This window comes from Folsomia candida, unplaced genomic scaffold (assembly GCF_002217175.1).
Source record: "Folsomia candida strain VU population unplaced genomic scaffold, ASM221717v1 Fcan01_Sc010, whole genome shotgun sequence".
Lineage (NCBI taxonomy): Eukaryota > Metazoa > Arthropoda > Collembola > Entomobryomorpha > Isotomidae > Folsomia > Folsomia candida.
The window spans coordinates 627,190-654,169 of NW_019091202.1; the positions used below are offsets into that span (position 1 = coordinate 627,190).

Sequence of the window (26,980 nt, forward strand, 5' to 3'; positions counted from 1 at the left end):
ACTGAGCACTCGATACAGTAATATGAACCCCTTAGTTACGACATGTCTAAAAATACGGGGGGAAGTTTTGTATATTTTGTATTGTGAAAATGATCCCGATCCTTACACTCCGTCCGCTTTTTCTGCCATGTTATTCCGCGCGTTTGACACTGCGACATGGATTTGCCTACTCGTTACATATTTTTTGTGCGCACTGACCACAAAATTTGTCTCGCGAACGGATGCGTATCCCTTTTTCAGCGTGGTTTGCATCTTCTTTCGCCAATCTGTGAGCAAGTTTAAGCCACTCCATTTAATCGTTAGCCTCGTCTTTATACCGGTCTTGTTTCCATACGAGGCAGACATTACGGCAAGAGTTGTTGCGCCAGATGAGCCTACTATTTATGCTAATTTCGAAAAATTAATTTATAGCTCGTTCAGTATATTCGTGAATCTAATAAATATTGGGAACGACAAGACCGTGTTCGAATACGATAGTGTAATGTATAAAATAGCCGAGGGAAATTTGACGTTTAAGAATATCGCAAATTTTAAAACTGTGAACGAGAAATTATCCAAATTAACTAAAAATTTGAAAAAGCCTGGAGCAAAAAATCCACTATGGAGAGTTGACAATGATACAAGAAACAGTTATGGATTAACCTACAACGGTACAATATTAATACATGTATTATATTTCCAATTAATAATTAATATTCACTCTTGAACTTGGTGTTACTCTTTTGCAAAGTAAATTCGCCCTGAACTAAATATGCATTTTAAGCCAAATAATAATATCCTAAATCACGAGTAACATTAAGAAGAAGAGTAACGTTTATGTTGGATTATGTTGGATAGTATACCCAAGTTTACTTAATCTAGAATCCAAAGTGCATTTACTTGTCATAAGAGTAACATTATTTTTATACATATGCTTTCAGACGGCCTCCAACTTTTTGATGTGGCCATCGTTAAGACAAAGCAGGGTTGTATACAGGACCGAATCAGACGGACATTGTACTACAGAAAGAATCAGCTTGAGAGGAAATGTCACCTGGTGAAGGAACCCATAGTACGGAATGAACCTATAATCTGGACTTTTAAACGTGATTGTGGTGGCGGATTTATTAGAAAGAAGACAAATCAAATGTTTGAACATGGTTTGACAGCTTTGTGGTATGATTCGTACGAGAGGGAAGTACTGACGAGACCAAATTTAAAAAATGGAGCGTTTTTGGATATTACTTATGAAGTATTGAAGATTAGAAAAGTTGCGTTTGCATTTGTAACGGGGTTGATTTTCATTGCTATTTGTATCGTGGTGGCATTTGTTGAGAAGATTTATCATTCCTCAAGTCAGGGTAAAAGTTAGGGTGCTCATGTCTGAAGAGAGTTGTCCAGTCTTAAAACTTGTGCTACACTTTTGATAAGTCAGTGCAGTCTAAATTATAAATTAAATAAAGCAAACAAGGACACGGACAGAATTTTCGTTAGAAGTCATAGCCGCGCACCAGTTGGATTTGTAAAAATTTTTAACTAAAGTACATTTTCATTTTAAAAAAAACCTCGTCAATACAATAACTTCTTGACGTTTTCAGAAAAATAGTTTTGCTCTGAAGGTATATACCTTTGACTTCTTAGAACAAATTCTAGGTACGTATAAACGTTTCTTGTTGGCCAAATTTTAATGTGGTAAATGAATAATAAATTGATACCTTTGTCTTTTAACGGCCTGACAGGCTGCTAGGTTTGCTGGTTATCTTATTTATTGCGAAAATTAAATAATAACTTAATTACCCCTACCCGCTGGGAAACGGGTACCCAGTATACAGGGTAACGCTACCCGCTATTACCTACGGCAAATTTTACCACTATGGCTCATCTATTAAAATCATCATTTTACCATTGAGTGTCCTGCCCGCCAAAAAAATAGTAGCCGGCTAACATGTTTAATTTTGGTGCCTAGGTCCGGCTAAAATACGGCTATAAATAAGTAATTAAGGTTTCTGGATATATCTATAGGAATGCCGTGGCCTCTGGAAACGATAAGCCCGTACTATCGCTGGGTATGCGTGTATCTGACCCCCTCGCTCTGCCGATGGAGGGTATGCGACGCGTGTAGAATAATGGGTGGGGTTTGGAACACGGCGTCGTTCGCGCCGCACTGCTCGCCCCGATCGTGTGGATCTTTATGCTCTCGATGGCCTCTCATGTGGCGAGGAAGTTAAATAAAGTTGAATAAATAAGTACGCATGCGTACATTGGATGGAAACAATTATTTGAAAATAAAATTATTATGAACATTATGATGGACTTTTATTGGAAATTATTAAAGCGTGTTGATTTAATACGTCCCGATGGTTTCTGGCAATATTTGAAAACTTGAATTGAATTTTATTGGCTTCCTTCTTTGGGGCTATAGGCCCATAAGGCTACATGTTCATAAAATATTGTACAATATTTGTGATTCGCGTTTTTCCTTAAAAAGAAAATATAAATAAAATTTAGCAGATAGATTTTTAAAATAAATGAAAGTAATAGTAATTGCATGACAAAATCATAAGTGATATTAAGAGAAAGCGAAAAAGAACGAGAAAAGACGTAATGTAATCGTGTATATTGTTTGTGTGCGGGTTTTGTGTCCAATGGTCCCGCCGGTGGGACCGCGCGTCAGCCGCCGTCCGTCATGACAATATTTGAAACTTGTAGTTTAATAATGATCAAAATTTCGAAATAAATTTGTATATCAAAAATACTTTGCTAATTAGTGTTTCGACGGTTTACGCTAAGCATTATGTATAATTTACGAAAATTGTAACTAAATCAAAAGAAAAAGGTTATTATGATAACCCTTTTCTTTTTATTTGGTAACAATTTTCATAAATTTCCGTCAGGTTCCTAAAAATTCATCGGGTCGAATTAAATCAACACCCTTTCCTTCAACGTCAGCATTTGTGTCATCAATTAATATATCTACTTGTTCGGAGGCTGCGCTTCGGATTATTTCAAGTCTTCTTTTATACTCGGAAATTTGGAAATTTAGTCGCTCAATGGTTTCACTTTGTCGCAAAATTATATCGTCCTTAAGGGCTAGATCATTCTTCAATTTTTGTTCGCGTTCCTTGGCCAGAATTCTGTTTCGTCGGGCTGCTACCGCGTTCCGGATGCGTTTCGTGGTCGGCTCGAGGTCGTATTTCTTCACGCGTGGAGTAGTTTGTGGGGCAGGTTTTCTAACTTTACGTGGGCGGCCCCGCTTCCTTTTGGGTGGTGGTGGATTCGGTGGAGGGGATAAGTTCTTATCAACCTGGTGGGCATGTGATGGTGTTTCGATTTGTGGTGAATTGAAATTAACCTCTTGAAGACTAGTAGCAGCGATAGTGGTGTCCCCCAACGGAAGGAAATCAGTCGAACTGCTTCCCAACGGGGGTAAGGGACATGACCCCCCTTGAACATCTTGAAGCTCGATTGGTGTCACGACAACGGAAGTTGGAAGAAGGAGGTAAATCCCTTCATCGTCGTTCCCAATCTCTGGCAGATTGACGTGTTCAAATCGATTCATTATTCTGTAGGAAATGTTCATGCGCACTCTAAATAACTTTAGAGAAAAAGCGTCACCCATATTTGTACAGGGTGGTTTAAGTGTCAGGTTACAATGGAAAATTTTTCAATGCGAAAAATTTGTAAATTTCCATTAGTTACGGATTTGGGATTGAGATTTTTATTACTTTTTATCAAAACTTGTGAAACACTGAGGACAAAATTCTTACAATATTGAATTTCAGAGACAAAATTTCGGTAACTGATGGAGATTTGCGAATTTTTAACATTGAAAAATTGTCCATCGTAATCTGACATTTAAACCACCCTGTACATAAATATGTAGTGGTCACTTTTTTTAGTGGTGATTAAGGAAACGTTTTGTTACCAAAGGTGTGAGTAAAAAATTCATGTGCATCATTAGACATGATCTAGTTCTTAAAATTCGATATTTTGGAAAAATTTAGATTTGTATAATAAAAATGTGAAATTTTCAAAAATACCGACATATATAACGTATGTTCTGTATATACTTCAATTTTGACATATTTTTGACGAAACGTCACCTTAATCACTATTTACAAATAAATAGAGCGGGTGAAGATTTAGAGTGTAGGCACATATGTATGTATGTAAATTGTGCAGATGTGTAGTGTATAATTATTTTATTTAATGTAGCATACTCACTAATTAATTTTTAATTATTTTCATACCTTTTTCCCAGATGCTGGATTAATCCGTCCACGACGAATAAATTGCAAGTTCTTACTCCATGCAATTTTAATTTAGGACTGTCGAAAAATTGTGCATAGAGTGCAAAATTAAAATTAAACGATGCCTAAACAGAGTTGCCATGTTTATTGGCAATTTTTTTGCAAAGGTATCATCCACCCAGGAGAATGAAGTTAATTATGAATTAGACTTGGCAAACATGTGCACACTCTTAAAAATCCGACAGTCAGATATATGTATGCTCCGTACTGTATTGATTTGGTACCAACTTTCTACCCAATTGTAGTAGTTTGCTTATGAGTGGTAAATTTTTCATTACCACAACGTTACTAAGCTTGAATGTTCGTTATTACAAGTGCCGGTGACTCGTTTTTGTATTTACATATCTACTCCGGTCAGTTAATACGGTACAAGTTTTATAAGAGTGCAGCACAATCTTTAATTTCTAGAGAAACGTTTCACTCATACATACATAAATATTTGAAAAACGTTTCACACTAAAATTTATAAGTAAGCAATGTGATGCAGGATAATATTACGATATTGGGTGGATGAATGGATGCACGAGGGCTGTGCGGAACGGATGTGGCGATTTTGTGAGGATTAATAATCATTTAAATACACATTTCTAAATAATTCCAAAGGCATGTTTTAGAAAATCGATCACATTTTGCATGCACGGTCCCACACCTGGATAAGCCAGACAAACAAGATAACGTCAAACCCTTAATATTGCTTGGCAGATAGGTTGAGCAAAATATTTATGCAGTTTGAAATAGATGGAAAAATTGATGCTGGTGGAGTATGGGCCGTTCATAAATAACGAAATCCGAAAGGCGGTTTGCATATTATCCTCGCATTTAGGCGTGTCACCTCATTTGCATAAATCTCAATAGCCCATTTTCGGCGATCGCTCATTCCATCTGTACCCACACGATCGTCGTCGCACCCATATTTGATATCTTGTCCACAATCTTATCATAGATGCATAATATAAAACAAAACATATCATAAAAATCAAAATTTAAAAATTAATTTTTTCCGCAAAGATACAGCAGGTAGAAGAAAATGTGCAAATTCATTGAAAATGCTTTCGTCGCCAAAGTGTAGGTTCGAAGGGGTAGGTTACATTTACGGATTTCATTCATTGATCATTTATTGATAGGAAAAATTTTAAAAAATTCGGAAACATCAGAAATTTGAAATGTATTGAAAAACTCGATTATCGAGAAGACGGACAAAAATCGCTTATAGGGAGATAAGCCAATCGATGCCTTTGGGCCTGAGGAAACAAAAAAGTTTATAACCCCGCGCGATTTTTGTCCGTCTTGGAGTTTTGGCGATTTTTCGAAAAGGTAAAATTAACATGGGCTGCTTGTGTAGACAGGAGTAAGTAAATAATTCTGTGTTCCTACGTGGCCGGGAACATTGACAAAGCATAAGTTGTGTGGTGTTCTCATATCAAAGAGAAGAAAATACATGGTCAGGCAGCCACCACCAGCGAGCAGGGTTTAGCACCTCTATTTTCTGGGACTCAATCAAACGTGTTGCTTACAAATGGAATGAGCCCGATACGAGCTTTCCACGTTGAGTAAACTCTATGACTCTCACGAATGAGTTAAAATATGGAAATGAGGTGACAGAGCCGCGTACGAGGACAGTACAGTTAAATGATATCGTCCCTTTGTGCCATATTTATGTTGAATGGTGTAGAAAATTCAGATTTCTGCCTTGCATACATAATTAATTAATGGCCTCATACCCAAAACTATGTAGATTTTGTTAGTACAAAATACTAAATGCAGATTCCATGCGCAAAATTATTAATGAAATTAACGTCAGGTTTGTAACTACATAACTGCAATAAGTTTATACATCTATCTACATACAAAATTTAAAATCTGCTTAAATATTTATGCAGAGGTGTGCGTAGGTTACAAACGTCGACGTGAGTTCATTCTTTATTTGTTTATTTATTTTATTAACACATACTCACACGCATACATATGTACATACGGAATGGAATTGGGGACGATTAATTATAAATTATTTAAAGTTTCTTTATTCGGATAGAACAACACATGTAAATTTGTACGACCTACTCTCCGTCTAATATGGTGAGTCATTTTCATAAATCTCACAATGCACATTTTCGACGATACAGGCTTTCGACGTGGTTATTTCGCGAACGCGTGATTTTGAAATGGTGACTCACTATTTCAGTTTAAGAGTAGGTGCGTCACATTGACACTAAATTAATTAATTAACTACAACATACAGCATACACTATAAAATAATTTGCATACTTAATTTTACTGTATGGTTTTTAAACTTATGGTAATGTGTATAAGGTTTCGAAAGGGTCATAAATTCTGAACAAAATGTATCTTAAATGTGTCTCAATCCTTGATCTTGATCTATTAAATTATGTAGTTGAATAGTCTAACTTAAAAGACCAGCTTACATAAATAAATAATTTCGTCAAAGGTTTTGTTACTTTTTGAACAACATCTTGACCAGTTGATTATGATTTGAGTGACTAATTTCATTTCGGGAATAAAATTATGGCAAGTTTTATAATAAGTTATTTCGGAAATTTTGTTCGTCTCCAGGAAACGTTTTTTGAATACAATTTTTACGTAGATATACAGTATTAGATTCTAAATACACTTCGTTCATTACAGAAAGTCACTTCATTTCGCATGTATTTTTTCGCATTTGCGAAATAAATAGGAAGAATTGATATTGAGGGCTCGTATCGCCGGAAATGGGCATTGTGAGATTTATGCATTTGGGTACATGAAAATTACGTGACTTGCTGTAATGAATTGAGATATAAAATATTAAATACTAAGGCGGAATGTGTAAATTACTTACTACATCGCAATCGTGAAAATGGATTTATTCGAAGTTATGAAGGTCCAGATTTGTGGCCTCAATCGATGACCCATAATTCTCTTGGATTGGCGGAAATAAAGCATTTTGGACGTTCCATAATCGATTTTTATAATCTGCAATTTCAAAATTCTTCTGTTCAAGGGTTTTTTTCAGGCTGACATTTTCTTCTGTCTTGGCCGCCAGGTCGGCTCGCAGTTGTTTGTTGCGTTCCTTCAAATCTTTCTGTTCAATGGCGGCTTTTTTAAGGTTGGCAATTTCCCCGTTTTTAGCGGCCAATTCGGCGAGCAGCTTCTTGTCGAATTCCTTCTTCCTTAGGCGTCTCTCATAGGCTGCCTTCGCTTGACGGATCCGTTTCGTAGTGGGTTTCATTTGATGTGCTCTTATTTTACGAATGATTTTAGTTGGGTCGCGTTTATTCGGATTAGGTGGTCGTCCCCGAGGCCTCTTAGGTGGTGGTGGTGGTGTAGAAGATAAGAGCGTATCAACGCGTTGCGCTGGTTGTGAGTCATGCTCAGTTGGGCAAGTTAAAAACGTTTCAAAAATCTGGACTGGATCGGAGTTATTATCAGTTACGTATGATAAGAGCATATCAGTTACCGGAGTAGACGACGGTGGCGGTGGTATAGGTGACTCGTAGTCATGCAATGAGGACGTGACAGTGGATAAGTGCACACCTGATAATTCCATATGGTCGATGTGGTCTTGTCCTGGAAGGGCAAGATCTTCTTGTAAGGTAAGAAAATTTGATGAGTATGCGGTCAAAGTCGACTCCGATGACGGCCCTGCCAGGTCGTATGGTCCAGTTCGCTCCAAGTGAACCGGACCGAAACGGGGCGGTTCCGGTTGGATATGGTCCGAACGGCGAACCGTTGCGAGCAGTACGTCGTAAAATTCAGGAACATGGACTGTTGGATTTAACTCGATCTCAGCGTCGTTCTCCGAGGTGGAGAATGGAAAGAGATTGGAGTGATTAACGTTTTCAAATGGGTCCATTTGTTCTAAAAAATATGGAAGGTTAATACAAGTGTAATTATTATAGACTTAACAGTGGCCCGGGGAAGGTGTGGGGACATTTGGAGATGTTAGCATGGGAGGGGGTTAGGTTTATAAATATAAAATGGGGAGATGATGGACACGAGAGGGTTGGGTTGTGGTGAGGACATTGGCCCTCAGTCCCCACGTTTCCGCAGCCACTGTGGACTGAATTGTGGTAACAAACTTGAAAATTGTCACCTATTCAGGCGAAATTTATCATAAGGATTTATTACTGTTGAAGGATCCAGTATTACGAAATGCTCGTTACTCTGTAGACGTAGACCTGTGTGTTGATTTCTATGTAAAAAATGAATACAGATAACTTGGAGTAAAAATTTAGACAGGTCTCATTGTTTAGTTGACATTTATAAGTAATTAATTAATTTTTGTGTGCCCGTTTACCATATAAGTAAGGTTTAATTATTTGCATACCGTTTCCCAGAGGGCTATTTTGATAGATTATTTCCTCTCGTAGATCTAATCGCCTTCTGACGAGGATTATTGACCAGATACTCAAATACGTTTGGGGTTTGAACTGGAGACTAATTGGCTTCATTTTACCCTAGTGTGAAGTCAATGCTAAAAATACATGTGTAGGTTCTTAATGAGATAACTGATAAATTGATAAGGATTCCGATGGATAAAATGCATTATACATATTGCATATTGCATTACACAATTTGCATTAAGTCCATATAGTGGCTGCGGAAGATAATCTGGACGCTGGGGGAGTATGTATTATAGTAAATACAACCAAAAAGAATGCCTTTCGGAGATAAATTTGGTCTTATTGGAGTAAAATAAAATCTTGCGAATCATGCAATCGAGGGAAAAGGCATCAAAAAAGGTAAAAATGCATCAAAAACGAATGCAGAAAGGCAAGTGGGCAAAAAGGCATGGAAAATTGCAAAAAGCCTGCCAGTTTGCAAATACTGTTGAAAACCTAGTTTTTCCGATTTTCCATTGTCATGGAGAACGTCAATATAAGGCATGTCCAGGGTTAAGTTGGAAAAGTTAACTTTAAATCATCCTGCGCAATTCGTCAAGATTTTGGTTCAGCTATATTATTTTTTTGAGGCGTAATTTCAAGGGCAACCAGCAGGTATTTTGCTTTTTTTGTAAAAATGGTGAAATTCGTTAGAAATCTGGGTAAAAGTACAAGCCTCGCGAATCGCGTTTTTTCAAACCCTGAAAAACTTCGCTTGACGTGACTCGAACAAGACGTGGCAAAACTTCAAAACAGAAGAATGTCCCAAAACGGGAATCTACCTTTATATTTCGAAGTATGAGGATGCCAGTAAGTGCAATTTCAAAAACATTCCGGGCCACCTCTCGTCGTAGTCACCCATTAAAAAGTGAAAGTCATTTAAAATAAGGATTGATTCATAAGTTATGGCAATGTTTTAGAAATGGGTTTATTACAAAACGGGAAGTTGTAGTTTTACCAAATTTGCTAATAATTGTCACAAATTCGATTGTCAACATCACACAAAATCAATTAGACACCGGTTCATACTTTGAAACCAATTTCATGCAGGTTTTCCCAGGCATACTCTATCACTATTTTTCCTGACTTTCTCGCCATACCTTTCAAGATTTGACGCATGACGCGTCGAATTAAAGCAGGGTTTTCGATCCATTGGGTCGTCTTGAATATACTCTTATGCATTAGGCCCAAAACTATTCAAGATCTCTTACCTTGGGGACTTTGGAAGAGTTTTCCAATTTAGCCACAAAATTGATTTTTTCCTCCTTGAGGTAGTCGGTAACAATTCGACTATAGTAGCAAGTTGCTATATTCGGCAAAAATAAAACTGTATTTTCCCGATGGCCATTTATTACAGGGATTAATCGGCGTTTGTCCCATTCCAAAAAGTAAAGAGATGAGGGAGTGGTGTTATCCGTAATTAAGGGCTCCGAAATTGCTCCATTCTCGTCCAATGCTAACTAAATCGGTAATTTTTTGTGAATTTTGCTTTGAGAAATACCTTACATTCATGTTTGAAATCCCAATGACTTGTAGCCAGAAAAAAATTCTATCTGCAATCTTCCAGTGGCGTTATTTCAATGTACGCTTCGTCACAGCTAGGAAGTATTTTGGATTAAACTTTTTTGCAAATTTAGTTGCATCCCATTTTGGTTCTTAATTTTTCCTCTTTAATGTATCTTGAGGCATTAGTTTTTAAATGTTGTAATCCCTTATCATTCTGCTTTAAATCGGCGAAAAGTTTGTTCAGATATCTTTACCCGTTTGGCTGCTAGGTTCTCTAACGTAAGGAGCGTTCCCTGAAAACTATTGGCACTGCTTTGATGACTTTGGATGTGGCCTGCCACACCAGGTGATGAATAATTTTTTTGAACTCGCCTGATTTTGTTGCATCATACATTGAAATGTAACGGCAATTTGAGCGATTTAGAATATTTTCATTTTTGAGGTGGTCGTGCAACTTTTTCTCGTCCAATTTGGCAGCATTTTTGTAAAAGTGCACCAAGAAATTTGCTTGGACTTGTTTTTCTTTTTGTCTAACGATGTTCTAGTTTAATTGCCAACCTTTTTAAACTAAAACCCTAACACTACATCGGTTGGACTATCATATGCAACAATTCATTCATAATAATTTGAGTCTCTGTTAAAGCTAGAGTACACCAAAAAACATTGCCACAACTTATGAATCAATCCTTATCTTCTGCACTAACTCTTCCTCGTCAAGTCGTGGCTCTGCACGAATACTGAAAATTTCAAAAAGTTTGTTTCGCAATATTAAAGTACATAAACTGGGGGTCACAGAAAAAATAAAACAAAGTTTCCCAAAGTACGTTAAAGCCCAAAAAATCACGGTCCAAAAATATGACAAAAAATTGTGTCACCAAATGTCATTAAAAATTATCATCATTTATGACAAGAACTGCGACAAAGTTGATCCCACAATGACTTCGAAAAACACATTTTTTCACTCAGGCAACCTGGTGAGTGTAGATTATCAACAGAAGTTGTACCTGAAATCTATATTCGCTGCAAAATTCCAACCAAGGCTTACATTGAGCCAGGTGGGCTTAAAAAAGAAAACCCTCCAAATGTCCCGATTTGCGAGAAATCGAAAAGTTTTTGGCCTTGTGCTAAAGAGGGTACTCTAACCTTCGATCCAAAGCGAAAAAGCTGGCTGGATTCGAACGTTAATCGCAAAAAATCAGCCAAGACATCTCGCAAACTGGTGGAAAATCTAAAATTTGAGGGTTGGTGCGGAAAGTTGGACTGGTGGCCAAGATAGGGCTGCGGCAAATCTTCCGCGACCAAACCTGTTTGGTATGATTGCCATCTACACTGTACCAAAGGTTTTATAAAAATTTTCTAAACAGGACGAATTCCACAGGTCATTATTCTCATTCCAACTTAAGCCTGGACACCCTATATTTCGTTTTCAAAAAAGCGCAGATTTTTAGACCTTCAACCAACGCCTTGTCTATGATTTCAATGTTAAGGAAAATAGTGGACGTTTCCACAAAAATCGTTAAGAAGCAGCGACGTCGCCCCTCTCATTTTATTACCACATGAATATCCAAATGATTAAGAACGCAGATTTCTGCCTTATCAAATTAAAACGTAGTTCAATACCATATTATAAAACGTAGCTTATCAAACTTGGAGATGGGAAAAACCACCATGAAGGTCCCTGCATTAACTACGTGATTAATTTTAGAATGCTACTTTGGCGTTTTACCCATATTGTAATTAACACAAGAATTATACACTAATTTGACTATCTACGACTATGTAGGCCACAACCCTTTGTGCACAGCCTTCCTGTACATTAAAGCCTAACTAGGTACCACGTAATTTACAGATACCTGGGAGGCAACGCTCCCCAAATAATATGATAACATGTTATGTAACATCTTTCTACAAGGTGAACATTACGTTGAGATAAATTTTGCACTCAAACAGGCCCCATTTTTATAAGGATTTCTAAATCTTTTCTTCGCTAAAAATTCCATCGTAATGCTTACAACCCACATGTGTCTGCGGCTTATCGGCGGGGAATTTTCGAATGTTTTCGGGAACATTAAAAAAATATTAAAGTTCAAGGGAGGCAATAAAATCCAGGCCGCTAAACCATTTCATAAAAAACAAGAAATCATTCCCCAATCGTGTTCGCAAATACGTTAGGCACAAATTTAATTGACTTGCAAACATGCCAATACACAAAAGCCAGTCTCGCTTCGGAGAGTTTTCATGAAAAATTTCATGAAGTAGATGGGATTTATGTTTCAAAATTTTCACACGTAATAATTACTGGTCGAAGTTCATAAGGTGTGGTTCACCGGTCATGAGACTATGAGCCGATGCACGAATAAATGTAAGTGATATATAGCATACAAGTTAATCTCGATGTGTTGACATTGACAAATTTTTGGTTTGCATCGCATTTTACTGAAACATCCTCCTCTACCATCACTAATTTTTATATTTTTAAAAAACAACTTTTAAACAAAGGGTCAGTCCACGTCAATGTCAATCATGTGTTGCGGGCCACGTCTCAGATTTTAAAGCTAATTTTACCATAAATACGTACTGCTTAAATAAAGTTACTAGTGAAAAAATAAAAATTCTATGTTAGAAATTGGCCGAGAATTTAAATTTGTAAAAAATTTAAGAAAATTTTCCATTTGATGCACTGAGTGTCACGTAATTTTGGGAAGGTTTACCTAAACCTAAAAGTTGTTGTAGGCACTATAAACTAAATTTTAAAATTAAAGAAATTTGAAAAATTTGAATTCTAGCCATCTTGTAATGGTAACTTCAAAACGCTATAACTTTTTGCACCCTGTCGTGTGCAACCCAAATTTCATAAGTTAGAACGTAATTTTAAATTTCTAATCCACCATAAAAAAATTAGGTAGCACACGACAGGATGCAAAAAATTATATCGATTTTTCTGACACACATTAACACATGCAACCTTATGTATGGGAATATTCCCAAAAATTATTAGAAAACAAGAGGCGTAAACAAAACTTTCAGTGACAAAATTAAAATGCCATACCAGTCAAGATTATTTTTAACGCTGAGTTAAAAAAATGTGACTAAAAAAATGTAGGCCTGACCGCGTCGACATTTAAAAAGTTAGTACGTGCTACGGCCACTGCTCGTGAGCACCACCATCAGTAGTGTCGCTCGGAGTGGAGAGACAACATCTCCGCTCTCATGACTCTCACCCGATCGTGGGTATTGACGTGGACCGACCCCAAACTGGGAAGAATTATTTTGTCAACTTTATTATTTTTTAAATGTATGTATGATAAACTTTCTATTCTCAATTACGATTGTCACCAGGACGGAAAATATTAGGGTCACTCAATTATGTATTACTATTCCCAACAACTACGTACATATTTACATATGTACGTATGTATCAAATGTGCATTACACACCATGCGTAAAGAATGTCATCCAGTTAATCTCAACGAGACATTGCGATTTGTGCATATGCTATATTTGTATAAAACGATATTTATGTAAGAGGTGCACCGCTACAAAGCACCCCCTACTTACCGTATGGTACCCTAAATCCCCCTTTATAAGGGTGTAGATCATTTATGCTTAAAAAATTCATAGCTTTCCCGCTCAAAATTTTGCAGCAAACATGTGCAAAAACAACTAAAAATGCATTTCTTTTAGGTGCTGATCAGCGGTGCATCTCTACTTTATGTATGTACGTAAGCTTTTAACATACGAACACCCTTAAATAATCTATGACATACTTTATGCAACGCATCGCAACAAAGTAATTTACATATTTACTTGTGCTTATGAATGTAAATACTCATGAAATAATTTTCGCGAAAAAACGTTCTCCAAATAATTCGGGAGGCTGGTATCTTGCGTTATCAGATCATCACGAGGGCACGTATGTATCAGTCCTTTCTATGTTGTAGTTATACTATTTGCTTGCTTGTATATCCTGCCATAAAGTTGCACTGAATTTTGCCACTTACTCAATGCATGATGTCACTCCGAATTAAATTTGTACGTTGCTGTTTCGCTTTAAATATGGAATCATGCCAATTTCTCGTCAGTCCTAAATCTACGCTTCGTGGAATAACAACTTAATTTTGCTCCTTTGTGGAGATGGGGAATAGTCTGGAGAGGAATTAAACAAACGAAACCTCTGGAAAAAGGTAGATATGCAAATAATTGAAAGTTAATTAGCGATTATGCAAAAAAATATTTTAATGTCAAATATGTATGCAAATTAAGGTAAAAAAAATTGCAAAAATTAATTTTAACAAATCGTTTTACAGATAACATCACAACGTTTAAAAACGTCATAGCACAGCGACCGTGTAAACTAGATACGACACCAATTTGGTAAGTAAATTATGTCGCGATTATTTTAACCGTGGTAATAAAGTGTCACCAAATTTGCGAAAATTTTTACGCTCTGCTCTGCCATTAGTTTATCAAAATTTAATAATAATTTGGTTAAATAAGTTTAATGAATTTCTTGCTTGGTACATAGCTTCGGTAATAAATTATTTCTAGTCAATTCTTGTTTTTCATTTGTACACTGCTAAAAATCTGGTCTAGTAATATACAACCAAACTCCGTACTGGTATCGAGCTGGTAATAACTTAATACCGGATTGGTAGTACATAGTAGTTTGTTTGTGAGTGGTACATTTTTGAGTACGATCACACTACTGAATGGTAATGCTTGTATATTTTTTACGTACTCCGGCCAGTAATGATTTATGAACATAATCCCAAATTCCTGAGAGTAAATAAGTATGTACATCTGTATTTATAACCTGGTTATAAAAATTATGTATTTTTTGCCACCAAATTTTGCCACAAAATTCACACAATTCGATTTCCGCCAACGCCTCAAATCTAACAATCTCTCACTTTCTTAATTGCAGAACTAATGAATCCCTCTCATCAGTTTGAAAACGGTGGTGGTGATTTCAATTCTCGTACGTTCTCCTCGTTCGAGAACGACGAGATTGACTTCACGTCTCCGGTCGCTGCTGGTGCTGTCGAGCTGACGCCGGATCAAGATAATGGCGTTGACGACGAGTCAACCTTGACCTTTTTGGCTTGGTTAGACGAAAATTTGATAGCCATGGATACGGACGACCCGGACGTCACCATTTCATTTTCAGGTTTGATAAACGATGCAGAATTGTTACAACTTGATAAGCCAACGTCACAAACTGAGTCATCATCATCAGAACCAGATAACTCGCTCTATGAGGTCTTATCTTCTATTACGTCATCACCAATCGATAACGAGCCAGCAACCCAACAGTTGGCCGACACCTTATCGCCACCACCTCAAAAAAGAGGGCGGGGCCGACCACCAAACCCGAAAAAACCCGCCACAAAAACTACTCGCCGAGTAAAGAAATGGGAATTGGAACCCACCACAAAAGACATCCGAGATGCGATCACGGCGAAAAAGAATCGCGTCGCGGAAAAGCAACGCCGTGAAAAACTTATTTCTGAGAACGTTGCAAAAAACGAAAAAATTTCTCAATTGGAAAAAATCATTGAAGACAAAAATTTGGAAATTATAGATTACAAGGAAAAATTGGAAAGTATGCAGCAAATTTTGGCAAACTGGCAAAATCAGATGATAATTGGGGACGAACATTTGGCGTGGATCAACTCGAGGCGACAATTTTTGAAATGATGTGATAAATATCGACTAAAAAATTTAATATTAATTTAATTTTAGGAAACTTATTATGAAAAATATCTTTAGTTTCTTGTGTAATCATTAATTTTTGAAGGTCGGCCGTATACAGATTGGAATTCGATCTACGGAGGAGAACGTGCGACGTTTGCCACGCCAAATTTTGATGCCCTTCGGATGCGTTGTCGGACTTAAGCAGGACAGCAAAAGGGAAGGAGGGTTCGACTTCATGGGAAAATTTGGGCCCGCCACACCCATTTAAATGGGGGACTAAACGCTAAACAGGAGGCATTCCTGAATTCAATTTTGCTCGGATTTCAACCATATTTTTTAAGAGTTACTCTGCTCGATGCAATACAAAACTGTAGATTTTTAGAGTTTTTAAACTTTTGTCTGCTATTGAAAACTGCGAAAAAGTAGAGTTTAGCATTGGATAGAGGAGAGGAAATTTCTTGAAGAAAGGAATCCGAGCAAAGATTAAATTTTTGTTGAACTTAAAATGTCACCAGTTTAGCGTTTGGCGTCCATTTCGGCGGGTTTGGCGGGCCCAAATGGACCCATGAAGTTGAACCCTCCTTCCCTTTTCCTGTCCTGCTTAAGTCTTACAACGCATCCGAAGGGCATCAAAATCTGGCGTGGCAAACGTCGCACGTTCTCCTCCTAAAAATGGACTCGATCGAATTCCGCTTCGTATGCTGCCGATCGTCCAAAATTTGTGATTATGCTTTATTTTTAAAAATACCGCCGGGAATCGTATTTATTTTTAAAAAATAAGCACAAATTATAATTAGAAATTCTCGGCGGGAAATATTAGAAATTCTTCCGGAAACACCGTAATACCGACAGTTTGTGATTTCCGAAATTATATCACACTTCCATGTCGATTAAAATAATTGGACGGATCCAGAATTAAGACACGTTTTAAAAATTGATTTCGAATTTTTCGAAATTTTTTGAACTTAGAATTATAAAAAAGGTACTTAGGAGGGATTTTTTAAAAGTTTTGATTTTGAAGATTTCAGTAACTTTCAAATTCTATAATTTCTTTAATTTTACTTTTTTGAAATTCTAAGTTCGAAAAATTTCGAAAAATTCGAAATCAATTTTAAAAACGTGTCTCAATCCTTGATCCGTCCAATTATTTTTGTCGACATGGAAGTGTGATATAATTTCGGAAAACGCAAACTGTCAATTATTGTACTTGGAGGAATTTAAGTTTGCCGTTTTTGCTCCCCAATCCACCCCCATCATTGGTGCTGGATTGCGCGGCAAAAACGTCAAATTTAAATTCGTCCAAGTACAATAGCTTAAAATATTACGAACATGTTTCCGACAACTATATAAATAATTGGCATATGTATTCTCTACAAATTAAAAAAATTCTATCAAAAATTCCAATTAATCACAGCGATATCTTTTAATTAATCGTAATTATGTACACTTCAATAAATATATATGATTTTACAAATCTGAATTTGAATTTAAATATAGTTCTGAAAATGCCGTCTTCTTACCCAAATTTTTGAATAAATTAAAAATTATCAGCAAACCCAAAATTCATAAAATTGTTAAGAACATTTTCAATTTTATATCGTAAATTATGAGTCAGAATCATAGACATCTTGCAAATCCATATTTTGCCGAAATCTATCAAACGAAGAGATATGATCTTCACATTGCGTCATCAAATTTGGAAACCTGGACAATAGTTTTCCCTTAAAACGTGCAATAGTGCTGGGTGATGCCTGAGTCAAATGATTCTTCTCATCTTCCAAATGCCCCATGGGAGGAGGTAGTAGCTCCATTACGTGCCTGTCGCCCTGCCACATCGCATCGTATCAGCCGACAAAAGGTGCCAAGACTTTTAACGACTCGCAAGGCTTGGTCTCTGACGGGAATAGGGCTTCAATCATAAAAGGGTGGCGGCAAGATCGTAACATCATTCACTTGATTGATAACATTTTACTCCATCGAAGAGAAGTCTGCAAAAACCAAATTTCTTCAAGTTTAATAAAACTCATAATGTAACCTTGCTTCAAGCTACAGCGGGATTTTATGTATATCGATTTTATTAAAAAATCGAGTAAAAAATTAGGAATCACGTGACACTTATCTTTGCGTTGAATAACTCATTAGGGGCCGCTCATAAATTACGTAGAGCAAAAATCGCGATTTTCAAGGCCCCTCCGCCCACTCCCCCTTTAACATGTAACATAGGCACGATATCATTGGACAGCTATGGTTAAGGTATGAGGGTAAAACCCATAATCCAGCATTATTTGGTTTTCCAGCAGTAACAATGGATTCATCAGCACTGCAACTGAAAAAATTGAGTCCTACAATACTTTTCGTCTTCATCAAATCATTATCAGTCATATTCTCTAGCGAATCAGGGCCAGAATATAAGTCGAAAATTTGTTCTTTAAGTGATTCGTCAATTTTCAGCATTGCAGCAGTACGTATCACCAAAGTATCCTCGTCCGACCAGTCATCTTGATGCTTTCCAGTTAAATGATGTTTCTTACAGAGGTCGACGTCCTCATCAAATACGATGCAAAACGCTTTCTCCACAAGTATCAAAGTTCCGACGGGAATGCAATCCGTGGCCAGAATGCCACGTCCTTTTCCCTCCACGGGAGAAATTTCGATAGGACCGCGATAGTTTGCAAGGTCGAGGCGCGCTTGGTTTGGAAGTTTTTTGATTTCAGAAATTTTAAAGTTTCCTTGACTCTGGGTAACGAGCGTGTCTGCTTTGTCGGACAAATTCTTAATATTGAATTGTTTGATAAAGTTTTGTGCTTCCACGTATCGGCAGAGTCCCCACAATGCTTTAACTTTGCGGTAGAGACATTTTTTGTGACGGGGATTGGACGAGAGGACAGTTTCAGTGTCAAGCAAGGCTTTCGAGTAAAGTCCGAAGTTGAGATAAGCTGCGGCACGGTTTGATAAGAGGTCGGTGTTTGTTGGTTCGATTGACAATCCTTTGGTATAGATGGCGATAGCCTTGTGGTAATCTTTATCTTTAAAGGCGTCATTCCCGACTTTCTTGATGGTGAGCAACATCTGAGGGTTGTCCATAGCAACGATTTGTCAATCTTTTCTCAATCTTTGTCAAAGTTTTCAATCCTGCAAAGGAATTATAACAGAAATTGCTATTAGTAAAAATTTTATTGATTTTATTTCCTGAAATTTTATTAATTCCGGAGTTCTTTCTGATTAAGTAGGAAATCTTAAATTTATATTATACACTGAAAATGTATGTGTGCAACGGAAGTGAAAATGGAGAAAGTGATTTGCATATGAACTGCTTTGTAGATCTGGTCAATAAGTCAGTTGTACGCAATTTGCTGGTTACCAATCTCATCGGGAGGGGTAAAGCAATTTATCAATTGTGCTTATCCCCCCGCATTCTTGAACAAATGGGGGGGCCACCGTTAGATGTGGTTATCGCACTTCTGTCAGGAGTAGGTGGGGGCCCGTTCTTCGAGATTGAGTGTCAGTCATGTTGGGGAGTCTGATAGTAATACTTGACAACCTTTAAATTTTTTGGTTATTTTACGTTAGACACACCTAACCAGCAGAGATAAGCCATGGATAAGCCATGGAGCTGATATCTACATACCTATGTATGTATGCATTGCTAAGTAATTTTCACAAAGCAAATACAGGTTAAGTAAAGCTTTTAGATAATGAAAAAGGAGTCCGCTTTTTTTAGCCAACGAAGCAAAACGAGAGCAATGGTTATCGTCACGACGTCCTCATCATTCCATTGATAAGACCACCCGCATCCATTCACTATGCTTACATATATTTTGTCATTACACGGCAACTTAACCGTATTCAAAACGTCCGATATTTTTTTATAACGGCCACATCCTATCACCATTATGTAATCACTGCCACGCCCAACATACTTATTTACATTTCGAGGATTTGAGAAACTTATCATGAGTCACACTATGGATAACACGAAATCTAATAGATAATAATGATGCGAAGAATATTAAGTATGAGGCGTGGAAGTTGATACATTAATTATGTAAAGAAAGTTTGGAGAAACTAATTATTTATTTAAGGGATAATGCAGTTAAGCAGATTAATTTGATGACGTTTATGCATAACATAGTTATGAGTATTGGCGAAGCAAAACCAATTGTACAATCTATGTATATATAGCCAATAATGACATGGAAACGATTTCTCAGGTAAATAAAACTGAACAAAATTTGTATTTATGTAAATAAATACATGCACATCTTCAACTTTACTACCAGACTGGTAAAAATAAAGTTTTGGTAAATTTGAGTTTCATTTAAATAGTTTGAATGCATTGCAACGCGGCACTATTCAATGCGCACCTGGTGGCAAATTTTCTCATCGTATTGTCTATATATGTACAGTGAATAAATTTTACTCAATTTTTTAAATTATGAACTTACCGAACAGGTTCTTATATCCTTCTACACCGTCGCTGCGCGACGATCACGTAAAAATTTCTGCTCTTTTCTAGACATACAAAAAATAAATGTTAAAATCATTATTTACAAAATGTCTTTAATGCACATAGGTCAGGGTAAGGAAAACCCCGGGGTTTTGCTATTGAAAACCCATACCCCGGGGTTTTACCAGGGTTTTGCGGGTAGTCGGGTTTTTTTGGGCAAACTGAGTCAGTGTCTCATGTTCAGAAATTAATAAAAAATCAGTTTTTCAGTAATTTCGCAACAAAACTGCTTATTAATTATATTAAAAAATTAAAATTATATTAATTATATTAAAATTATATTAAAAAGGTAATTAATTTGTTGAATTGCTAGTAATACCCTGTTATCATATTTTGTAAAATTTGAAAACCCCGACTACCCGGACTACCCGTGGGTATTGCTCAAATTTGCTACCCCAAAACCCACCAAAACCCGCAATACCCCAAAAACCCAAAAACCCGGGGTAGCATACCCTGACATAGGTAGCAAAAGTTGATATGAGCAATTAAATTGTGACGAGTCTTAGTTATTGATCAAGTTTCCGAGAATTATTGGCATACCGTTAAGACATACATATGTTCCCAAATGTTTTCTTATTTAATTTATTTTACATATGTATTTACCTACTCCCTCGCCGACAAGGTTTATGTGTAGGGGTTAATCCGCCAAGCGTGGTTTTAGGACTGACGAGAAATTAGTGTCGCACGAACTAATAAGTCAACAATAAAAATGTGTATAAAAAACTTGCAGTGATATCACGGGGCGGGAGGTTGGTGTTAAGTAATTTCAACTTCAACCGGAATTGAATGAACGGGCATACGTAGCCTCGTGGCCGTTAGAAATGACAATGCGGCAAGCTCGCGAATTAATTGGAGAAGGTTCCTCCCCTAAATAATTGGATAAGCAGCTTAACCCTAATACTCAGGATGGATTTTTCACGTGAAAGTTAGTAAAAACAAATAGGAAACAGAAATTTAAGCAAAATTGTGCAATTGATTTAGAGAAACACTTGAATTTTGTACACTTTGCAGTGGAATTAGAATAATCTAGGAAAAGAGTAATTTTGCGTAAACCAAGGAAGTTAGGGTTTCTCGTGAAAAATCTGTCCTGCGAACTTGTCTTTAGTTGCGAAATGTATGTCTCCACCAAGTGCGAGTATTACAGGGTTACAGATCCTGTTTGGAAAGGTCTAAAAACTGACCAAATTAAGCGTTCGCGGGGATCTTTATAATAATGTAATTTTATTTCCGAAATGTCATTTGGTGTACATAAAACACTTGGTTGACAAATATGGGTGAGAAAATGCACAGGAAACTGGCATACGAAATCGACCGTCTCATAAAGTATTTTTCCGAACGAAGATTGTCACAAACGAAAAGCATGGACTAGTTGTTACATATAATCCGGATATAGTATTGCGCATTCAGCAGTAAATATCTAGTGCAACTAATGCCGTTGGAACTAGAATTAGCGGGGCTGCAATCCCCAATAAAGTTGTAGCCCCCAAAAAAGTTTCGCGTACCATTTTTCGAAAAATCGACGCCCTGTAAACCCGAGAAGTTCCTCCGTCCCAAAATCAAATTGGAAAAGTTGTTAAAATATGTCAACTAAATGTGGGACGGGTTATTAAGATTAAGCTTTGAGAAAAGTCTCAAATAGGATCAAAGTTCACATATAAAATAACTTTCTATCTAAAATCTCTCGGAAAACGATCCAGCATGCAGCCGAGTTAAAAGAAATGCTAGGGATCTCAATCATTCCTAATTCCCAGACACCTGCGACAAGTCCTGATGCTACTCCTTTCGATTTTTAAAGGGTTTGGACTACTAAAACAATAGATTTTCCTCTGTCGAACTGCAACTTTTTTTGGTGTTTTAGAAAATTCTTCGCTAGTAGTTGAAGAAGTTTGACCTCGAAAATATAGGAAAAATAACGAGTTCTTGAAATCGGCGATATATGTAGGCTGGCTAACCATTGAACAATCCAAACAAATTCATCGAATCGACTGAAGTTTTATAGCCAAATTTAAAACCTCTCCAAATAGGATTTATTAACCTCTGTATTAAGTAGATACGTATGTAGAACGAGCGAGAAGACATGCACATTTGTGCGATAACAACTTGAAGCGGGGCTTACTAAACGTAAGTATGTAGCTTATCAAACCTGATAAGGCAGGAAATCTGTCACGGGGCCTGCATAAGCAACTTGACTGATTTTGAAACCCCACTTCGCCTTATTATTTGTTCCAACAACATTGTAATTAACACAAGAATGATACATATGCATGCCGAGTTAACTCTTCCAACATCGACGTCATTCTTTGTGCACGGCCCTAGGTAGAGAACATCGCAATTCAAATAGATACATACGCATCGCTTACATAAGTGTACATATATTTTATTAGGGTACGGTACATAAAGCGCGTGTTTAATTATTACCCCCTAAAGTCACCTTATAATTAACATGGGCAGGATAGGATACCTCTCCCTCTCCTCAAATCGATGACATACTTTTTGCACCGCCCCCAAAACACTTCTTCGCTAAAATCTTTTTCAATTTTTGACAGCACACGAGCATAACTTGTACCAAATATCATACATATATATATATATACACTATACATATGTAGACCGGAATTAATGACACCTGTGACAAATCGATGACATACTGCATGCAATGTCTTCTCATGTATCATAATCCAGTTAAATAAATGCTTACTCATCGCATAATTTAAGCGAAAAACGTTCTCCCGAACAATTCAGGTGGCTGCTACCTTGTCGCATCAAATCATCACGAGGGCATGTGTCAATCCTTTCTGTGTTGAAGTTGTACTTTTGCTCGTGTTTACATCCTGCTATAAATCTGCACCGCATTTTGCCAACCTATTCGTCGCATAATGCCATTGCGAATTAAATTTTAAAGATACGTTTTTTGATGAATTTGAAATGTCTCCAGTTTAACCGACCGACCGACAGTCCGACCGTCCAAAATTTGTGATTATGCCTTATTTTTAAAAAATACCGCCAGCAATCTTATTTATTTCTTTAAAAACAAATTCCAGTTAGAAATTCTGGACGGGAAATATTCGAAATTCTTCCGGAAACTCCGTAATACCGACAGTTTGCGATTTCCGAAATTATATCACACTTCCATGTCCTTTAAAATAATTGGGCGGATCAAGGATTGAGACACGTTTTCAAAATTGAGTTCGAATTTTTCGAAATTTTTCGAACTTATTTAGGATTATAAAAACAGGTACTTAGAAGGGATTTTTTAAAAGTTTTGATTCTAAGGATTTCAGTAACTTTCAAGTTCTACAATTTTTTTATTTTACTTTTTTGAAATTCTAAGGTCGAAAAATTTCGAAAAATTCGAAATCAATTTTAAAAACGTTTCTCAATCCTTGATCCGTCCAATTATTTTTGTCGACATGGAAGTGTGACATAATTTCGGAATACGCAAACTGTCAATTATTGTACTTGGAGGAATTTAAGTTTGCCGTTTTTGCTCCCCAATCCACCCCCATTATTGGTGCGCGGCAAATACGTCAAATTTAAATTCGTCCAAGTACAATAGCTTAAAATATTACGAACATGTTTCCGAAAACTAATTTTCATATTTTTTACAAATTAAAAAAAAATCTATCAAAAATTCAAGTTAATCAAATCGATATCTTTTAATTAGTCGTAATTATGTACACTTCAATAAATATATACAAAGATATAATTTTTGAAATTTGAATTTAAATTTAAATGCTGACTTGTGGCCCAAATTTCTGAATAAACTCAAAACTATCAGCAAACCCAAAATTCATAAAATTTTTAACAACCTTGTTCCATTTTATATCATAATTTATGCGTCAGAATCATAGACATCTTGCAAATCCATATTTTGCCGAAATCTATCAAACGAAGAGATATGATCTTCACATTGCGTCATCAAATTGGGAAACCTGGATAATATTTTTCCCGTAAAACGTGCCCTAGTGCTGGGTGATGCCTGAGTCAAATGATTCTTCTCATCTTCAAGATGCCCCACGGGAGGGGGTAGTAGCTCCATTACGTGCCTGTCGCCCTGCCACATCGCATCGTATCAGCCGACAAAAGGAGCCAAGACTTTTAACGACTCGCAAGGTTTAGTCTCTGACGGGAATAGGGCTTCAATCATAAAAGGGTGGCGACCAGATCGTAACACCTTTTACGTGACTGATAACATTGAACTCCACCAAAAAGAAGTCTGCAAAAGAAATGATTCAAACTTTTATAAAGTGTAAATGAAACTCATAATGGAACTTTTCTTCAAGCTAAAACAGGATTTTCGGACGAGTTATATCAAAAACTCGAGCCGAAAATTTATCTTTCTGTTGAATAACCCATGGGGAGCTGGTCATTATGTAATTAGGTAAGGGAAAAATAGAGATTTTATAGATCCCCCCTTTAACATGCGTAACGTAGGCACGATATCATTGGAGCCTTAGGCCCTTCTCCCCTCTTGCGTTACGTAATTTATGGACGATCCAGAGGTCGACGCCGACAAATTTTCGGCGGCGGCGCCAGTTTTTAGTGATTTTTCGGCGGCGTCGGCGGCGCGGCGCGGCGTCGGCGGCGCGGCGCGGCGCCGCAATGTTGAAGGTATAGGAAATCAAATTTTTCGGCGGCGGCGGCGCGTAAAATAGTACCGGCGGCGGCGGCGCGTAAAATAGTACCGGCGTCGGCGACGTATGGTCGGCGGCGTCGACCTCTCGGGCGATCCCTTTGAGGAAAAATATTGCGGTTCAAATTTCATCCGCCAGCCCTGGTATTCGCTATGTGGGGGGAAAAGCGAGAGAAAATTCATTCACAAATTCATACAATTTCATACAATTCATACAATTACGCCGCCAAAATTTTTGTTTAAAAAGCCTATTCAATGGAAATATAGGTGTCATGTGATTCTTAATTTTTGGCTCGATTTTTTGATATAATTCCCTAGCAAATCCGAGTATAGCTTGAAAGAGGTTTCCAATTTGTCAATTTGATTTGTGATTTTACAATTCTAATGCTGGAAATTGTATTGCGGGGTCATCGTCCTGCACTTGGGGAGTAAAATATCGGTAGCAAACGTGCGGTGGCCACGGCCTCTGGACCAGCTTGATTTTTTTCAACCGAGGCATCCTCGGGAAATAGATGATCACCTTGGGACTGTCCATGTGCGCTGTGTTAAAAACTTTATATTTTTGAGTCTGACATTAATGGTTAAAGCGTAGTACTCAAGACGGATTTTTCGAAAGGACAAATTTTTCAATCTATATTATAAGCTGGAAATGTTTGTCTGCAACGGAAGTGAAAGTAATTTTCCGAAACGGAAGTGGAAGTGGAGAAACTTAATTTTAATTTAATTACTTCCGGTGCGGACTGGTATTCAAGGTGTGAAACTAATCGCCCGGCGGGAGACGGGCTTCTACGCTAGTTTGTAATAAATGTTTTTCACTGGAAGCACTTGAATTTAATTTGACAAAATAGGATTTCTACTTCAAATAAATTTATTACTCTTAAGTGCTCAAATTTCTGAACCTTTTCGTTCGAAAAATCCGGCCTGAGTACTAGGCTTAAAAATCGATGAAAACTTTTCATATGTAAAATTTAAATACCGGTTAATTCAGTTATTTCAAATTCTTCAAGGGTAAGGAAGCAACGGTTTAGTAAAAGTTGGAGGAAGGACACGTCTTTCCGAAATTCGGTGTATTCAATGCCCACGAAATTTACAAAGACAATTTTTGTAATAGGAATTTGTATCCAATGGGGCTGCATCAGTAGCGGATATTGCGCCACGATTTTTGGGGTCACCCATTCTGATCGGACGATCAGGTAGACGGATTCAAGTTGGGATGCGCCTATGTATTTACATAAATTAGGAATATGTTTAATTTGCATTAATTCTTTTTATGCAAAAAGTATAAAGGGTGTTGAGTTAACTCGGCCCTATTTTTCTTGTAAATATTTGCAAACTCGTGCCTCAGAAAGAGTGATAGCTTCGAGGTCATTTTCTTTATCAGAGATAGAATGCTAATTAGTCCTTCGGAAATTTATGCTACTCATGCCCTTAACTATTTTCTTTTGACTTTGTGCTGCTAATTTTCGTAAATTTGTGTCAGGTTCCCAAACATCTATCGAGACGAATTAAATCAGCAACCTTTATTATGTATTTTGTATGTTTAAATAAAGTGTGTTGATTTTATTTCCCCCCAACGGATTTATGGGTACCTGACACAAATTTACGAAAATTAGCAAAAAGTCAAAAGAATAAAGTTAATGTAATGATTAGTTTCAATTTCCGAAAGACTAATGTATTTCCAAATTGATTTCGAAGTTTTCACATCTTTGGAGGTACACGTATTTTTATATTGCCGGGGAAAATCGGGACGAATTAAATCAAAACCCTTTATTTGTATAAATAAATATATGAGATAATTAATACTAATACCTTCAAACGTTCTTAAAATGGCTTCCAATACAGGGCAAATGTGAATGCCTAGTGTTAATACGGTCAACTTTGGGAATGCCCTCAGCATTGTCGTGGATTCACTGACTTCCTGTTCCGGTGTTAGTTCATACTTGCACTCAGGGCCGGGATAAATTTGGGTGGG

General features: G+C 37.0%; 3 protein-coding genes across 5 annotated transcripts; 1 reads left to right on the forward strand and 2 right to left on the reverse strand.

The window, feature by feature from the left end:
- Positions 1 to 6,290: 6,290 nt before the first annotated feature.
- On the reverse strand, positions 6,291 to 8,710 carry LOC118436661. Of its 2 annotated transcripts, XM_035855175.1 has the most exons (3): positions 8,614 to 8,710; positions 8,415 to 8,478; positions 6,291 to 8,144 (listed from the first exon to the last, which is right to left on the reverse strand). In XM_035855175.1, exon 3 carries the CDS (start codon positions 8,137 to 8,139, stop codon positions 7,150 to 7,152), a length of 990 nt encoding a protein of 329 aa, XP_035711068.1. In that variant the 5' UTR covers positions 8,140 to 8,144; positions 8,415 to 8,478; positions 8,614 to 8,710; the 3' UTR covers positions 6,291 to 7,149. The 2 variants fall into 2 exon arrangements, with proteins under 2 accessions (XP_035711068.1, XP_035711069.1); XM_035855176.1 differs by having other exon boundaries at positions 6,291 to 8,478.
- A 5,373-nt stretch (positions 8,711 to 14,083) lies between these two features.
- LOC118436787 lies at positions 14,084 to 17,210 on the forward strand. Its single transcript, XM_035855390.1, has 3 exons — positions 14,084 to 14,358; positions 14,482 to 14,548; positions 15,099 to 17,210. The coding sequence occupies exon 3, from the start codon at positions 15,104 to 15,106 to the stop codon at positions 15,869 to 15,871; it is 768 nt and encodes a 255-aa protein (XP_035711283.1). The 5' UTR covers positions 14,084 to 14,358; positions 14,482 to 14,548; positions 15,099 to 15,103; the 3' UTR covers positions 15,872 to 17,210.
- LOC110854758 (SET and MYND domain-containing protein 4) lies at positions 17,188 to 22,446 on the reverse strand. 2 transcript variants are annotated; one of them, XM_035855388.1, is made up of 4 exons: positions 21,471 to 22,446; positions 20,979 to 21,242; positions 20,314 to 20,380; positions 17,188 to 19,000 (listed from the first exon to the last, which is right to left on the reverse strand). In XM_035855388.1, exon 4 carries the CDS (start codon positions 18,950 to 18,952, stop codon positions 18,050 to 18,052), a length of 903 nt encoding a protein of 300 aa, XP_035711281.1. In that variant the 5' UTR covers positions 18,953 to 19,000; positions 20,314 to 20,380; positions 20,979 to 21,242; positions 21,471 to 22,446; the 3' UTR covers positions 17,188 to 18,049. The 2 variants fall into 2 exon arrangements, with proteins under 2 accessions (XP_035711281.1, XP_021958897.1); XM_022103205.2 differs by lacking the exons at positions 20,314 to 20,380; positions 20,979 to 21,242; positions 21,471 to 22,446 and adding an exon at positions 19,230 to 19,373.
- Between the last annotated feature and the right edge of the window lie 4,534 nt (positions 22,447 to 26,980).